Source organism: Chaetodon trifascialis, chromosome 7 (assembly GCF_039877785.1).
Source record: "Chaetodon trifascialis isolate fChaTrf1 chromosome 7, fChaTrf1.hap1, whole genome shotgun sequence".
Classification (NCBI taxonomy): domain Eukaryota; kingdom Metazoa; phylum Chordata; class Actinopteri; order Chaetodontiformes; family Chaetodontidae; genus Chaetodon; species Chaetodon trifascialis.
Window position 1 is genome coordinate 11631977 of NC_092062.1, and position 17681 is coordinate 11649657.

At 43.5% G+C, this 17681-nt stretch overlaps 1 protein-coding gene across 1 annotated transcript; it reads right to left on the bottom strand.

The window, feature by feature from the left end:
• Nucleotides 1-444: 444 nt before the first annotated feature.
• On the bottom strand, nucleotides 445-15368 carry ctnnb1 (catenin (cadherin-associated protein), beta 1). Its single transcript, XM_070967201.1, has 17 exons — nucleotides 15208-15368; nucleotides 8611-8661; nucleotides 7534-7758; nucleotides 7163-7416; nucleotides 6809-7047; nucleotides 6277-6478; nucleotides 6037-6181; nucleotides 5711-5814; nucleotides 5342-5476; nucleotides 4984-5187; nucleotides 4223-4381; nucleotides 3820-3939; nucleotides 3151-3301; nucleotides 2803-2924; nucleotides 2611-2671; nucleotides 1542-1788; nucleotides 445-1236 (listed from the first exon to the last, which is right to left on the bottom strand). Exons 2-16 carry the CDS (start codon nucleotides 8621-8623, stop codon nucleotides 1577-1579), a joined length of 2346 nt encoding a protein of 781 aa, XP_070823302.1. The 5' UTR covers nucleotides 8624-8661; nucleotides 15208-15368; the 3' UTR covers nucleotides 445-1236; nucleotides 1542-1576.
• Nucleotides 15369-17681: the final 2313 nt, after the last annotated feature.

The window sequence follows — 17681 nt, forward strand, 5'->3', positions numbered from 1 at the left end:
CATCTACACAATCAGCACAGCTTTGAGGTGGACCCCCAAGATTCACCAATTCAGTATCTGACCAATCATGAAATATGGTCAGTCTGCCTTCTGTTGTTAATGTGTTGAATAATGGACAGAAAAGTGTTTCTGCAGAACTTGATGTCACAGTGAAGTTCACCTTGTCATTATGTCATCATTTCATTTTGTCCTATTTGACATTTTTGTGAAATTTAGTCATAATTAGCGTATGAATTAATGGGTTTGGTCAAATGTGTTTGTGTGGTCACAGTGAGTTCATCCTTGAGTCAACGCTTCCTGAATTACCAAGTTGATGAGGACGGGACGGACAACCTGAAAACATATTGAATGGCATTCAAAGAAGAACCAGAAGTGTTGTCTCGCTGCGTAACTCGTCCTCCTGGACTGAAGGTGTTGGTGAAATGAGACGTGGAGGCGTCCAGGTGAAATGACAGTCCATTTTATTGTTTCAGAACACAGCAGGCTACAGCAACCAGCTCCTCCCACTACCCCACCCCTTTGCAACAGCAGACCAATAAGAGCCCTCCTCCACCTGTCCTTCCACAGCCACACCCATCCAGCTAGGTCAGCTACACCCCCTTTGGAACAGCAGAGACACATCAGTGTCCACCTTTAAAGCAAGAAAATAGCTTGATATTTGGACCATGATTTCCAATTCCTGTGTTTTTATACAAAAGCTACACAATGTTACACTTGATCATCAGAATACAATTCAACTGATTAACTTTAGTGTTTGGACACCATTTAAAATGTGATCAGATTCTTTACTTTGATGGAGCATTACCACTAAAAAAAAACCTCAACACTACCAGAGACTTAAAATACAAGGGACTGCAAAAACAAGAGATGAGTATCATAATCTGAATGAAAAAAGCAAGCTAGAATCAGTTTGTACCATTACAGACTTGAGGAAAACAGAATAAAAAAAGAAAACCAACCAAAAGAAGTAAAAATGAAAAACAAAATACATAAAAAGGGTTTTTTCAAAAATCAACTGTTGGGATCAAAATCCATGTGTCACGTCAGGATTTAGTCAGCCCTCCGTCAGGCCCAGAGAGCAGAACAGAACCGCACTTAAATCTAGTTTGTCCCAATGGAGTTCCCATAGACCGGAAACTCTGCTTGCTGTTGAGTCGTCTTCAGGCACTTTCTGAAACCCCGCCTCCTCCATATGGGCGAATCACGATGCAGGTTCATCCAGATCACATGATACAGCTGCAGAGGGAGGAGAGAGAGAGAATGAAAAAGAGAAGAAAGGAGGAATGAGGTGACGGGAAGGAGCCGGGGCACGGGCGTTTGTTAAGACCACACACACAGATCAAACCCCATCAAACACAAACCACATCACACAACTTTGCAATTAGGAGCAGTCTGAACATGCAGCAGCCACAGTGAGTAAACCCACTCCTCCCCCTCAGCCTCTTCATCCAGACAGAAAAACTCCCCACTGTGCTTCTACTTTTACAGCCCCCCTTTCATTTTGGCTAACAAAAGGCCACCAAGTGTGTTGACAGTCTTACCTAGTAGAAAGTGTAGTGTAATGTTGGTCTTGTATTTACAGGTCGGTATCAAACCAGGCCAGTTGGTTGGAGTCGCCGGGGGGCAGGCCCTCTATCAGTTCCTGGGCGTGTCCCAGGTCAGGCAGCCCCTCTACAGGGGGGTAGTCCTGGCCAGGGTGGTGGCCGCCCAGATCGTGGTCCATCATGGGCTCCATACCCATCGAGTCCCCTCCATAACCCCCCGAATGGAAGGAACGGTAGCTCGGGTCTGGGGGAGGGAGGAGTGGACGGAGGAGAGGCAGGGGAAGCAGAGCAGTTGTTAGAAGCATGTTAACAAACCAAGCGGTCACACAGTAGTACGATCATTCAAACGTGACACGACACAGCAACACAGCACACTGTCCATCCTCCAGCTTCAAACTACAGCTGCAGCTCTGAACCCCTGACTCAGTCCAGTCCGTTTAGTTTGGTTCCAGCAACAGAGATCCATCTGCAGTGCAGCAAGCAACCTTAAGTCTGTTTTCATTTTACATTTTACAAGAGCCAATTAAAGCTGTTAGTGCTGGAGGAATGGAGAGCAGTGTAAATGAAAATTAACAGCCAACCCTTGCCCCTATTGATCTGTACACAGTCTAAGGTCCTGGTACACCTGTAACACTTAGATGGCCAGCTGTGACAATAGCTGAAAGCAGCAGTGTTGTGTGTCGTCAGAGCCGGCTGTGTTCTCCTGACTGACAGAAGGGATAACATCAGTCTCCCTCCTCGTCTTGAAAGCACTATTGACCCTCAACTACTGTCTCAAGTTGCCTGTGTATCACAAACTTTTGACAGCCTATCCTGTCATTAGCATTAACAACAACAGACAGGTGGAGCTCAGTCATTGGACTGTGACAAAATTTGGCAGTGTATCAACTACAGGGAGGCAGAGGAGGCGCATGGAGACGACAGTGACTGAATGCCAAGTAAGTTTAAAAAAAAAAAAAAGGTTCAGCTAAAAATGTTTCAGCCTAACTGCTCTGGCACTTGTGACATCCTTGCTCCCCCCCTCGTGTTTCTCCTCCCAGCAGCCAGAGGTGAGGAGGTGACTTACCTTCCTGTCTGTAGCCCAGAGGCTCTCCCTGAGCTCCAATGTCCAAACCCAGGTCTCCAGTCTGCAAAGTAACACACAGACAGACAGCGATGAGCAGGGTGGCAGCACTTTCACTACGTCCACAATTCATTACACAAGCATCTGACTTTATACAAATACAATGATTAGCAATTTAATGTGAGTGCTTCATACCTCGTTCCAGGCCATTGGTTCTGTCCTGAACAGTGAGCTGGTGAGTTCTACAGAGAGGCGTTTCTTGTAGTCTTGGGGTTTGTCTTCTGACATACGGAACAAAACTGCTGCAGCGTAGGTGGCTGAGGGAAGACAGAGGGTTGACAGGTTCATCAACAAATTACTAACTACAAATAAAAGCAATGCTCAGCTAAGAGGCCAGGTACTGCCATGAGTAAGGTTACAACATGCATGTTGCTTCATTTGTCTACATCAATGAAGATCATGAATCAGAAGCACTCAGACAGGCTATTCTGACCACCTAAGTATCCACGTAGTGGTAAAATGAGTGTGACTTTGTGAACGTACCAACTCCTTCGTTGCGGCTGTGCAATAGCTCTGTGAGTGGCGCGGTGGCTCCCTCGGCCTCGATGGCCTCAGCAGCCTCTTTATCCTGGGCCAGCTCACACAGGACGCCTGCTGCTACGCGCTGGATGTTCTCAATGGGAGAGTACAGCAGCTGCACACACAAACACATACGGAAAGCTTAGAAACATTTTCTGGACCTTCACACTCGCACATGACCCGAAAGGATGTAACAAGCACAGATTCATGGAGTGCAAGTACACACACACACACACACACACACACACACACACACACACACACACACACACACACACACACACACACACACACACACACACACACACACACACACACACACACACACACACACACACACACACACACACTACAATAAATGTAACTTCTGAACATGCTGGGAAAACCAAGGCAGTTTTTTTTTTTTTTTTTTTTTCTCAAACTACTTCAATGTGACAAAATTGACAGACATTTTTAATATCCATGGTCCCTATTCAACCCTTAATGACACCTGAGACAATTCAATCACAACACTCACAGTCTAGACTTCCTGGAATCTTTAGCACACTTATTAAAGATCTATTTCAGTAACATGTTTTGGTGTGACTGCACCGTGACGACACAAACACGAGAAGACTGAAGAATATTTTGTACCTGTACAAAGAGTGGAATGGTGTTGAGTCCTCTGATGACTATTCTGTTGTGGACGTCTCTGGCCAGGATGTGAAGTGCTCCTGTGCAGCCCTCCACAATCTCCTCCATACGAACTCCCTCCTAATGACAAAAGAAAACATGATTAGATACATTTAAACTGCGCCGAGTGCTTTAGGGCTCTCTTATAAATGAGCAGGTCATTGTGGGAACTGTCTCTGATCTGAGGTTCTCATCTTTATGAAGTGACCAAGAGAAGTGCTGCACAACTGGTTAGTGCCAAATCTGAGATCAGTTTTAAGTCAGGTTTAAATTGTGCTGGGGAACTGGTGCATATCCCATTAATCCTGTCATGCTGTTGTTTATGTGTGTGTGTGTGTGTGTGCGTGTGTGTTTGTGCTCTCACCACAAACTGCTGCTGCGTGCCTCCCATGCTGGTGCGTCTCTGTGTGTCTTGGTGTGCTCTGACCAGCAGCTGAACCAGTCTGGGGATGGCCCCCTGCTCCCTCAGAGGAGCATGGTTTGCAGGGCACAGAGCCAGGTTACGGATCAGGCCGACTGTAGCCTGATGGACGAACAGATTTACATGTCAGTTATGCCAGTTTTCAACTTTAGGAAGCCATCAAGCAGAATTGCTGGTATACCTTTGGAAATGCATGGTTATATTGGCTTTTTTTTTTTTTTTTTTTTTTTTTTAGTTGAATAGCCCTTCATTCTAATAGACCCTGAGTGGATTATGTTTATAATTCGAGACAAGCTTTGTCTCCATCCTGACAAGAACACAGTTGAAAAAAAATGCTCATTTTCTGTGTCCATAAATACACTTCAGTATATTAGAGGCCTGGACTTATATTTTGCAGCATCTACACTGGACTGGACCCAAAACAAGTATAATATGCTCCGGGTTTAAGCAACTTCAGCAGTCAGGCATTCCAACCCACGACAAACATTCAGTCCTGACAGACCCAAAGCTGCCGATGGATGATTGGCCAACTACGCCTTCTCACTGAGGTAATACTGACCATTTAAAACCAGGTTTGGCCCATTATTTTCAAGTCAAGGTGCAGTCAAGGATAAACTGATTTTCACCACTAACATGACAGTATGAAGAGCTGCTTCTGTGGCTGTCTGCTGCTGGCAAGTCTGTGTGTGTCTGTGTGCCCGCACCTTAATAAGTGGCCAGTGTGATGGCGGATGCAGTAATTTGACAACCACAGGTAAGCCGTAGTGCAGTCGGACAGCATTCTGTGCCATCTCAGCATCCTGGTGTCGAGATGTGAGGTGACGCAGGGCACAAATGGCCGGCTCTGTGATGTCTTCTCTGTCACCAGCACGAAGCACTGTGCGGACCAACGCCTCAATACCTCCAACCTACAGAAAGACAGATGATGTAACAGATGCATCAGAGATTCCATTTTACCAAATGATACTGAAAAGTACGAGTGAGGAGGATAAACCCAAATGTTTACATACAGCATTTCAGCAACCTGTGTGCAGTGTACTTTCACTGTGTGCGTGCGCTCACCTGGCAGACCATCATCTTGTTCTTGTAGTTGTTGCAGGTCAGGTTAGACAGGATGCCGGCAGCGCAGGTCACCACATTGATGTCGTCACTGCCGAGCAGCTGGACCAGAGTTCCTAGCAGACCCTCCATTCCCTCCTGGAGAGAAACACAACAGTGAGGTCAGCATGAAAAGGAAGGCTCGTACACATTCTCAAGAGCAACGTGAATGCTTTGGTAAGAAGAATTTTTTAATGTGCTTCTCTCTTATCTTTCCACTGAGAAATGCTTTTTTTTATTGCTTTGCTATTTAGGCTCCTGAGTCTTATTCTCACATCTTTCACTGACAAATAAAAAGATTTCGATGTTGGTATAAAGGGCGGCCCTCATCACCTGTTTGGTGGCAGCATCTGATAAGTTCCTGAGAGTCCAGAGACAGTTCTGGACCAGTCTCTGGCTGGGGTCTGTCAGGTGGAGTCCCAGAGCCTGCATGCCTCCTGAAGAGAGGGACACAGAATTGTGTTGTTTACATACATATATAGTGTGAGACATCACAATACTTTTCAAATCACCACAGTTACTATTATTTGACTAATCTGTTAGCATGGTAAGGTTTCCATTATGAATGCATTCAAAATAAAGCTGAAAGCAACAACCTCAGCCATGAATACATGGTACAGATAGAATGACATTTAATGTTGGATGGAGATCAAACATACCAGCTTCTACGATGGCAGGCTTGTTACTGGAGCAGACTGACAGAACTTTGAGAACACGGCTCGTGGTCCACAGCAGCTTCTCATAGGTGTAAGTCCTCATGATGTTGACCAATGCCTGGGGGCCACCGCTGGCCAGGATTATCAACTACACAAGAACAGAACACAGAAGAAGGTTCAGGTTAGGTCAGCCTTACAGTAAGAAACACACCAATTTACTGCACACTCTCACACACCCCTCACCTTGCTTTCTTGGTTGCCATAGGCCAGTATCTGGAGACAGTCAGTGGTGATGGCCAGGAACTTGACATTGGTCTTATTGAGCAGAGCCACCATTTTCTGTAGTCCCCCAGCCAAACGGACAGCCATCTTGGCTCCTTCCTGGTGCAGGAGGAGGTTGTGGAGGGTGGTAATGGCATAGAACAGGACAGAGTCCACTGGTGAACTGTAGAGCAAACAAAGACTTATTAGATTTCTGTCCCACTGGGAAATAACCACAACTAGATCTGTATTAGATTAGGGTTCTCAATAGACCTTCCTCCCCATAATCCCTCTGACTTTGATGAGTTAACCGCCAGTTACAATTTTTTTCATGTTTTTCTGATCACAGTTGACAGGCCACTCTGCCAAAAAGCACTAAAACAAAATGATGCTCGTATTGAAAGGCTTTGAAACAAAAACTAGTTTTGGCCTGTAAGTTTTTGACCGTGGAAACATCCCACCACAAAAAAAAACCCCTTCCATATCAATTGTCCCTTTGTCTCCTTTCACATACCCAAGCATTTTAACTAGAGCTGGGATTCCTCCAGACTTGAAAATGGCCAGCAGACCCTCTCTGTGATGGGACAGGTTGTGGAGTGTTCCTGCGGTGCAGCGAGCCGTCTCCACATCGTTTGTGTTCTGCATGGTCCTGACGATAGCAGACACCATTTGAGGGGAGCGCATGATGGCGTGGCGAGAAGCCTCTTTCTTTGAAAGCTGGTGGACCATCACTGCTGCTTTGTTTACTACAACCTGGACAAGGCAGAAGACACAAATGTTAGAGAACGACAGGAAAACAAAACACACACAAAAAAGAAAAACAATTCAATCAAGTCAGTACTGAGGTTAAGGTTTCATGGGCAACTACCTGGTCCTCATCGTTGAGTAGTTTGGTGAGTTCTGGTATGGCTCTGGTTGCCAGCTCAGCGTCATCTTGATAGTTGATCAGATTGACCACAGCATGTTTGAGCATTTGTGAGGGCTCTGCCAGCCTCTGAACATTGGTGGGGTTTGCTGAATCATACTGTGTGGTGGGGATCTGCATGCCCTCCTCAAGAGTCTCTGGGAACATCGCTGCACGCACCCGCTGGGCGCGGGTCATGGCATACTGACCGTCTATGTCTAAGAGAGACAGAACAAGTCATTCAGTTGCAAGCAATTTTGTTATATTGGAATTCAAGCTGCTATATGGGCCATACATAAAAACATCCTCCTGAAAAGATCAACACACTGACTTACCTTGTACTTGTTCTTGGGAGAAGCTCTGGTTGAAGCCCTGCTCCCACTCATACATGACCTGGTTGTCGACATCGTCTTCCTCAGGGTTGCCCTTCCCACTGAGGGAGGGAGCAGTTGTGGTGGCCCCTGAATGGATGCCTGAATCCAGGTATGACTGTTGCTGCCAGTGACTGACTGCGGCCTTACGGTCTGGCTCCATGGCCATGTCTAACTCCATCAGATCAGCTGGAAAGAGACAAAGTTTCAGAAAATATGCATCAACCAAGGGAAAAAACATTGGTAATGCACAGAAAATTCTTGTTTACATTGTCATATGACAACATCACAATGCAGAGAAATGGGTATTGTCAGCTTTGTGATTTCTAAGGAAGAGTGTGGAGTTCATTTTAGGTGAGCTGACGAGGCCTGAAAAGAACATAATACACCAGATGTGATGACAATAACAACACCCACGCAATTATTGCCAAGAATGACAATCACAATTAATCCAGTTATAGGATCACAATTGTAGCATCAAATTTAATTGCAACTGTCCCATTTTATGTCAAAACTGCTGAGGTTTGTGTCTTTATACAGTTTAATTCTTTCCATACAGGAAAATGTCTAATGTTGTATGAGTTGCAGGGGGCAACAACTTCCTTCCTGTAGCTACTGAGATCAATGGATTTCTGACCTGCTTCTCGTGGTGTTTTCCCCCACGTTCTCATACTTCAATGATATGTGTGATTTAACAGTAAAAACAGAAAGTTTGATTTCACATGTGCTCCGAGTTCCAAATTGAAATCAATAACTAATTCACTTTGCTCTAATGAGAACATAAATCCACAACAGGAGCACTACTGCAAACTTGGACACACTGTGTACTACTGTGTGTGTGTGTGTGTGTGTGTGTGTGTGTGTGTGTGTGTGTGTGTGTGTGTGTGTGTGTGTGTGTGTGTGTGTGTGTGTGTGTGTGTGTTTGTGTGTGTGTGTGTGTGTGTGCGTGCGCGTGTGTGAGGAGAGACATGCAGGCAAATTAAATGGAAGCTGCAGAGAGAAAGGAGGTGAAAGAGTTTGAGCGTGTGTCTATTAACTCACCCTGGGAAGCCATGTTCCTTTCTCAAACCACGGCTGACACAGCTTCCTGATCTGAAAGAGAAAACCAAAAACCAAAAAAGAAGCAGTCAGTCAAAACTGCCTCAGTGGCATCTCACCTTCCATCTTCATCTATCCTCTACCCTGCTCACTGCCAGTCCTCTGTCTTTCCAGTCCAAACATCAGCCATTTTACATTTAACACAAAAAGATCACAGCAGAGGTAAAAGAAGGAAGAGACACCATTGGAAATGAATAGCAGCGTTGCTTCAAAACAAACGGCCCAGACAATTGCCTTTCCAGTGCCTTCTTTCCTTTCCTGCATCCTCCCTTTCTTGGATTTCCTCCTTCTCTGTTACAGCCAGACATGCAAACAGCAGCAGTTCACACACAAAGCCACCATTAAGTGTAGCAGCTCGCCCAGATTTAGGTGAGGAAGGACAGGGGAAGTGGAGCACTGGGTGGAGTGAAAGGGGGGAGGGGGGCATACACATTCCTGTGCTGGCTTTGAAGCTTAAACTACACTCTGCAGGAAAGTAAACACTGGCAATGGCAGGAGAGAGGTAGAGTGGGTGAGAGGGGATTAATTAAAAAAAAAAAACAACAACAAAAAACAGAGATATTCTCCATTCACTCTCAAAGATAAATGTTATGACAGTATGCACAGAAGCAGGAAATAGGAGAAATGCAGAAGAAAATCCTGGCTAAAATGAGACAGAAACAGGGGCTGTGTATCCATAGAATCAGAAATCCTTTTGTCAAACCATTTCAAAAGTATATCTGTGGTTATTCCTTGATGGATTCAACACAAAAAAAGAGACCAAATCCTGTTCAGTCATGGCGAACCAGTCTGGACACGTTTCAGTACCAAACAGGCACACTGGAGGAAAACACGGGTAAGGCAAACAAAGAGCCATGAACTGATTCATACCACAGTAGAGAAAGCGGGGCTGGCTAACAACAAGACTTTCCTACAGTGAACTAAGCAAGTTAAAACCAAAGCCCTGCTGACACAGTATGTCGGTCCCACATAATCTACAGTAAATATGAAAATATAAAAGACTACAGCCTCTTTAAAGCCTGCCAAAAGCTTTCATGTCCTGACCAACGTTTGACATGGATACTGTTGTGCCCATGTTTGTTTAGCACTAGTCGGAATGCAATTGAGCACTATACACTGAATTAATTACAACCAAGTGTACAGCCTGTGTGTATTTCTAGATTTCTATTCTAACATAACAGGAAGAAAAGGCTGCTTTAACATCCATATGATGTTCTTACCTGTTTGAGCAACTGCAGTACTAGAGGCCGAAAAGTTTCAAGACTGCAGGCTTTTGTTCACTCCAACCTTGTGTCAGCAAGATATGAACTAACATCGCAAATGAAAAATTATCTTTTCTCATAGGAAAAACTGCTTTTTGAAAGATTTTTTGCCCCCATGCATGGAAAGTAACTGTGTTAGATTCAAATTCAAGTAGCCATTGCTTGATCCAACAGTTTTGAGGCTAGTTACTGCTGTGAGGTCAGATGTAGTGACAGCAACAACTTAAATGTCAGAGTCTAAAAGAAATTCAAAGAGCAGGCCATAAGAAATGGCCTGTTTATTTGCTATTTCAGGTTTTTAGTCATCATTCACACGTTTTAGGTAATGGAATCTGAGTGGCATACCATAAAATGTGCTCTTCTCGTTTGAAGTGTGAGCTCATTTTTGTTTTACCTATAGAGGAAATACTAACTCACACTCCCCATTTCAGAGACATCAACCTTGGCTGCCAGCTGTCAACATGTTGTCTTCCTGTTATGCAATCATCTTGATTGCTTCTGTACAGACTCATTACTCTGATTGGTAAAAACAGTCCACTATACTTTCACATCTCAAACAATAGTGCCATTTCTTTTTAACCTCTTTGACCAAAGAATTTGTAAAAACTGATATTTAACATCACCATTGCAGTTGCTCACTTTGCTCTATGGTTAATAGTTTTTTCTGTGGGCCTTTTATTCTCCCCCCTGCAAAACAGTCTACACGTAACACTCTACTAATGATACCATCAAATCGGATAAAGCACAAAGAGAAGACTAAATGACCTAGAAGTGGACATACAGAAAGGCACAGCAGCAAGGCATATAGTGGTAAAAAGCAGTCTGGCGTGAGTGCTGGTGAATGTGTAGGAGTTTTGTAGAGTTAAATGGCTGCCAATATGCAAATACACTCAAGGATAGCTAAAAAACTGCTCTGGATTACTTCCCTCCTCTCACACCCACACCACCCCAGCTCAGCTGTGTCATTAAAACACAATTCTGAGTCAGGCTCCAAGACTGCCGTTTCTACCCACAAAGGCACCAACTCAAATTCACTGTTCACACACCATCCTGCCAAGCTTTGCAAGCCTGCCCTCACACAACCTAGCCCTGCCCTAATGGGAGCCATATGTCCCACACAGGGCTGCATACAAATCAAACATTCCATCAAAGAGCACAGTGGAACCATTTATCATTCACACTAGTGGAAAATGTGGGTCTTTACATCTGGCGTTCGAAACTGAGCCGATGATAGTTTTTTTTGATGGGCAAACAAGCAAAGTCTGGTCTCCAATTGAGAGACGCAAATGGCAGCCTTACCCTACAGTCTGACTCTGAATGTTAACACAAAAAAACTCATTCCAGTAAGAGTTCCTAAATATCAGGCTTGCAGCCTGGCCACAAAAAACCGAACGAGAGGTCTCTTTGAAGCCAGATGTGGAATACAATATGTAGAGTTGTGCCTGGTCCAGTTAAAAGCCATGTAACTGAGACCAGATGACTAATGAGTGACACACCAGTCACCAGAGTCAGATGGTTGTCTTGGCTGTCGTATGTGGGATAAATCAAGGTATCTGCACCCACAGGGAGTTGAGGAGAAGGAGGAAGTCACATTCTTCAATAGATCCATCAAACAGGTATTTTATACTCTTGGCACACAAATGTGAATGTAGATGGCGAGGCACTGTGCATGCGCACACAGGCACAAAAAGCCCTATGATGTGTAATCACAGCACTACTGTCCCAGGAAAGCACTCAAATGACAGGCTTACTGTTCCAGCACAGAATGGGATGGCCAGGAATAGTGTACTTCAGTCTCACTGCCCTGAATATAGTTAAGAAAAACACGATGTTCATATAGACATCCAGCCTTCATTAATGTGTCAATGACAAACATGAACCAACAAAGCATAAAGGTGACTTCTGTTGGGAGGAGGTTTGGTTTTAATGCTGCGTTGCAGGCCAGACAAGGCTGCGAATGTAGACTATCTGGCTGGCAGAGAATACAATTCCTGAGATACGCAGACAGAGATGGACGAAATACAGCTCAGACCTTGATGGTACACAAAGGAAGGAAATTCTAACAAACCAACAGCAATCTCAATCGTGATTAAGCGTCATGAAACCATGACTGACAACTATGATGAGATAACGTCATTCCACCTCCAACAAATAAATTCAAAATAGGTCATTACAGGTCCGCAGTGACACCCATGAGGTCTTAAATGCTCATGTTTAACCAATTATCTAAAAACATCAGCAACAACTAAGCGAGCATGAAAGAAATCTGTAAGCTATTTGGGAAATCAAGCATTTCAAAAACACCTCCAAGCAAAAGAAATTATTAATTACAAATGCAGGAACGCTAAAAAAATCCTCAGTTAAATCTCTGCACTGTGAATATCAGCTTGTTCCTTTTTAATTTGTAGAAACTTTAAAGAAACCAATCATAGGACGGTTGAAAAAAATCATATCCATGTATTCATAACTGGAATTCAAAAACAGCTAAACACATCTAAACTCTCCAATCCCATTTCCTCTCCATGAATGGAAAGAAACAGCCACTCTGTCAGCAAATCTGAACCAAACTGCCACGAATTGCATTCAGGTGAGCCTCAAGGTTTACTTTCAGTAAAGAAAACTGTATCATATTGACTTCAAAAAAAAAAAGTATATGAAAGACACTTCCTCTAAATTGCATTTCACTCTTTTGGCCTGCAGACATTTGTGGCCTAATTTTACAGTCTCTTCCTGGCATTCTGTGGCATTTCACTGACACAAAATTAATTTGTTAGAGGAAATATACAGTGCGTGGGTTAAAAATATATATATATATTTATAGAGAGCGGGCTTCAAAAGAGCTAAATCCATCTTAACTCCTGCACAGCCCATTTCCTCTCAAGTGGAAAAAAACACCTGAGTTCAATACATCCATATGAGTAAATGACCCAAACAAGCTGCATTATCGGCACAAGCAGAGAGACACGGGCTTTAGTGCTAGCCACCTAATGTGCAGGGTCAGCAGCACTCACTGCTGGCTGCCAACAACACAATGAGCTCAATGCCTGCAGCCGCTGCAGCGTTTGGTCTGTGTCTCAACTGCAAAATGATGGATGCCCACAGAGACACGGGAGCTCCAGGAAACATCCCTGCAACTTCCACATGATAATGACTTTTCCCTTTTTCTGCTCAATATTTATTATTCTATTCAAAATGAAAAATAAATAAATAAGATTGCAAAGGTTGAATGTAGCACAAAAAATCCTTTAAGATGTAGCCTGTATTTATCGTTAATATATGTAAAACTGAACCTTTATTTATACAAGGCTGCGAATTCTTTCTTTGTCACTTCACAGGTGATCTCATCAGAAATATATTTCAGGATAAATCGAAATGAACATCACTATTGTCATGTAAGGTCATACATTCAAAAATCTGGCTCAGACCTTAAAGTTGAATACAAATGACCATCGAAATGCGCACCCACACAGGATGTGGGTCATTAAAGCAGAAAATGTATAGTTTCAGGCGATGGCAATACCGCTGGAAAGGTCCGTGGCAACAATCGTCTTGCAAGTGGATAACCTCAAACCACTACCGGTCTCGGATGTAGGCTACACCCGCGCTTCCGTCTTCAAAATCTTAATGCAACGTTAGAAGAAAATGTTGCTGACGAAATGACAGGTTTTTCAGGGTTTTGTTCCGCCGTGCAACCTGATGGGGGATTTCACAGGAGGCAACGCAGAAAGACGAATACACTAAATATTTCCAACAACGTCAAATCACAATGCTGTGATTTCTGTGGCATGAAAACAGCAGAGACAGATGATATCAGATCAGTAATTGTTCAAAAACTCGACCCTGTCTTCGCGTCTTTGTCATCTAAAATAAACCAGGCAGTTTAGCTTCAGAGCATCCGTGTATTACAAGCACATCTGGAGCCGCTGGCTGACATGTCAACATCCTCCAGCCGCCGTTTAATCTCACCATCTCTCACCGACTCATTCTTTCTAATGAAACCCAAACATCAGCCATGACGTGGGAAACATATCTTAAAATCCCATCGCCCAGTCTTCCTGTGTCACCAAATCACATTGAATAACAGACGCCATCGCATCGTTTGCTTTCTGTATCGGCAGGAAGGCGAAAAACAGTCAGGTGTCCAACTTTTTCCCCCGTGGACAACCCGCCTGTCCCTTCCTCCAGCAACCAAACAAACGCAAACATGGCTGTGCAATGGGAGCATGTGAAAAGTACAAAGAAAAAGAAAACAACATACCAACTCAAACTTCGCTATGCAAACAATAGTGTGCTGCACCCCCTCTTCCCCACAGCTGCTGGCTGCCCCCGACTTTCTTGCTCACACCGCTGACTCAAATTTCACACAGTGGCTCCTCCTCGTCTTCCTCCCAGAGCTCAGCGGCTGGGAGGAATTTGTCGGTCTTTGTTTAAAAGGACGAGAGGAAAACACACTCTCACGGGCCTTTAACCTAAAATAAACATGAATATAAACCGTAAATGTGAGTTTAGAGGGTGGCTGCTCACACCGACACTAAACTTTCCATCTGTTTTCAGCTTTCTGAAGTTCCAGCTAAACTTTGGATGAAACGCTCGCGTCTACGTTACAGCACTTCGCCGCTTTTCGTGACTTGGCTAACGTTAATTAGCGTTTGCTAACTTAGTAAAGCTGTAAACATGGCCACGATACACCGAGCTCCACTCTCCTGTATCTCCCCCCATATTAACTGCACGTTAAGATAACCCAGCTGCAAACACAAGCGACCAAAAGGCGAAACTCAAGTCGGGCAAACATGAGTCAGAATAGTGGAATGTGGCCAGCTGCAAAGTGGGCTAATGGTAGTTAAGCTAACTAACCCGTGTTATCGTTAGCTGACGTTAATTATTCAAACAAGCGAGGGCACAACATCGGCGTTTACTTCCAATTCCTGTTTCGGGATTCCGTATAAATTGGCAAATAAAAAAGTATAAAAAGGCAAAAATCCATCTCTTACATCTGGCTATTTGTTAACTAGTGTATGTCTCACCCAACCCCAGCCCCGCGCTAAGATAAAAGTCAGAAAGTATCGTCTATGAAACATGTACGTTCCCATTAGGCGGTGGCTGACATATCCCAAATATCTGCCGGGAAAGCAGCTGGCTCGCTAGCTGCGGCAGCAGCAGCATCCCCGGCCGGCCCGCACACAACAACCGTCTCCATTCCTACTGGCATTCAGGGAGAGCCCGACAGGAAAAGAGGGAGAAACTGAGTAGAGCCGATAGTTTGAATGCTGAAGCCTACCCTTGTCAATACAGAAAGTCCGTCCACTCGGATCCTGGAGAGTAAAGACCACTCAGTAATGGAAAAAGTCGAGGAAAATGAGAGGACGAGCGTCAGCGGGGAGCCCTCGTTCACTCCCTCTGCAGTCAGTCAGCCGTAACTTCGCCGGAACAGTAGAGACTGAAAAATGTAAGATGGCGGCGCCTTTATATAGACCGGAGAACACCTCTAGTGGTCACATATCCTGCCGTGAGCTCGAGTAAAATAGAAACAAAAATCTGAAAAATCTTTGATTCATGTCACTATTATGCGTCTTCACATATATTTACCTGTCATAATAACAACACGCCTCGGTCGTGAGTTTTAGTTAGAATTATTAAAGTAAAGTTAGCCAAAATCAGTGTCCACAGCATGAGTATGAATACACAATTGAATGAAGTTCCGGCGCACTAGAAAAGGGAAATCCGATTCCTTTCCCGAAGTAAAGCCTCCAGGACTGTGAAAAAAGCGGATAATGTCCCTCACCTATGCAGAGTGACACAGGGAGCGTTTCAGCGCAAATAGTATCACTCTTATTACGAGCAGACCCCTGCCCCTATACAAGAAACAACCTCACAGAAAAATAAACACACAGATGGAAAGTCATCTACAAGGCACAAAATCTGCTTTTCATTTTAGCTACCATTCATTTATTTGCTACACTAAGAGCTAGGCGAAGCCAAGGGTCAAATTGTGATGAACAACAGAAGAGTAAACACTGTAACACACAAAAACTCAATGGCAAGACACTTTTTTTTATTTCATTGGCAGTCAATACATAGACTGAATATGCTGTCATTGTAGTCTACATGTATCTTTTTAGCCTCCTAAAAAAAACAAAAACAAAAAAAAAAACAAAAACAAAAACAAAAACAAAAAAAATAACCTGTGATTAAGCCCACAGGCAAAAAGAAAAAAAAAAAGCACAAGTCACTCAGCAGGTTAGGACACCTTGTATGTTCATAGTGATGAAGACAGCGATGCACATGTGAGTCAGTGGTGACTCCTGTAGAACTTCTGATTACTGAAATAGATTAAGTTATGTTTGTGAATTAAATCAAATCTCGCACCCTAATGAAATATTGCAAGGAAGTGATTCATTATTACTCTTTTCATAGTTTGGGTGGGAGGAAATCTGAGTGCAGGCAATTGTATTATAGACTTAATTGATCAAACAATGCATGCATCGCTAAAAGGATTATTTCTTCAAAATATTGTAACACTAGATTAATCATATTTCCCGACTCCATTAGAAAGCAGATTCAGTCATTAAAATTATTTGTGATCTATGGGCATAGCTGAAGTCCTTTAAGTGCATAGTGTGATCTCCCCTTTATTCTGAGATCACACGGTTTTGGCTATTAATTTTCAGATGACTTTCTATTTGGCTCAATAATAAGCAAGTTAGTGGATGGGCCACGTAGGACATTTAAATATGCATTACAAGTCCTCTGTGGTCCCTTAATCTCTGTGTTATAAAAGGTGGAGATCAGGTAATGTTCCACCTTCACACCGTCCCTTCATTCTACAGCTAACAATGTCATGAGCAAACAAAGGTAAAATCCTCTCTTGTCATCTGCCTACAGGCTATTTCATTCACCATTATTTACAGTATGTGGGTGGAACAGGTTACCGAAAGCCAAACTCTAACTCAAAACAGTCAGTGCAGCCGTCTTTGGTTAGCATATACGGGAATTATGTTAACACAGCCAGTATACACAATATGCGAGTCCACCCTGTGTCATTAGATTGCAACATGGAAAATTACCGTAACTGAGCATGATTGATTTTATTTTGAACGGCTTTCAAACCACAGTGAGAATTACTGCTGTCAGTCACTGCAATATATCGCCATGATTTGTGAAATCAAAGGGCGCGGTTCTTGTGATCACGTGATTTCACAGGGGCATGCTGATATAAGCAAACAGGTACGAAATCATGGCACAGTGAGGGACTTCAAGGACGCACTGAAACAAGGATTCAGCAGGGTGACGTAACATTCCCGGTTGCAGATATTTTCATTATATTCCAGTACGCATATCAGTGCAAAGGCAGGGTTGTGGCTAAGAAACAAACTGGTGAGCAGAAGTTTGCATTTCAAATAAAACTGAAGAGGTGTGAGTTGAATAAGACGTGTACTCTCCTCTCCATACTGACTATTGTCCTTGAGCAAGGCACTTAGTTTCCAACTTCTCCAATATATTTTCTCATCACCAAAAGGTAAAGACTGTGGTTGTTGGCTTTGATGTAACAGAAGAGAATCTAGGATGAAATACATTAAAACATATTATCGTGAAAAGTGAGTGTATCTGTGAACAGGGAGGATGGTGCACACAGTTTCTGACATAATCGCACTTGTATTAGATGGTAATCCTTAAAGCGCTTCACCTGTTCACAAGAACACCCTCTTGTAAAATACATGTACATGTGAGTTTCTTCAGAAAAGAAGGCTTACC

What these genes read in the sequence shown, in the direction of transcription:
- ctnnb1 (XM_070967201.1), bottom strand. An exon ending in CCATTCCACTCTTTGTACAG is followed by an intron (nt 3,302 to 3,819) that starts GTACAAAATATT and finishes TTGTGTGTGCAG; the next exon opens with CTGCTGTACTCTCCCATTGA. An exon ending in CAGCCGCAACGAAGGAGTTG is followed by an intron (nt 2,925 to 3,150) that starts GTACGTTCACAA and finishes GTCTTCCCTCAG; the next exon opens with CCACCTACGCTGCAGCAGTT.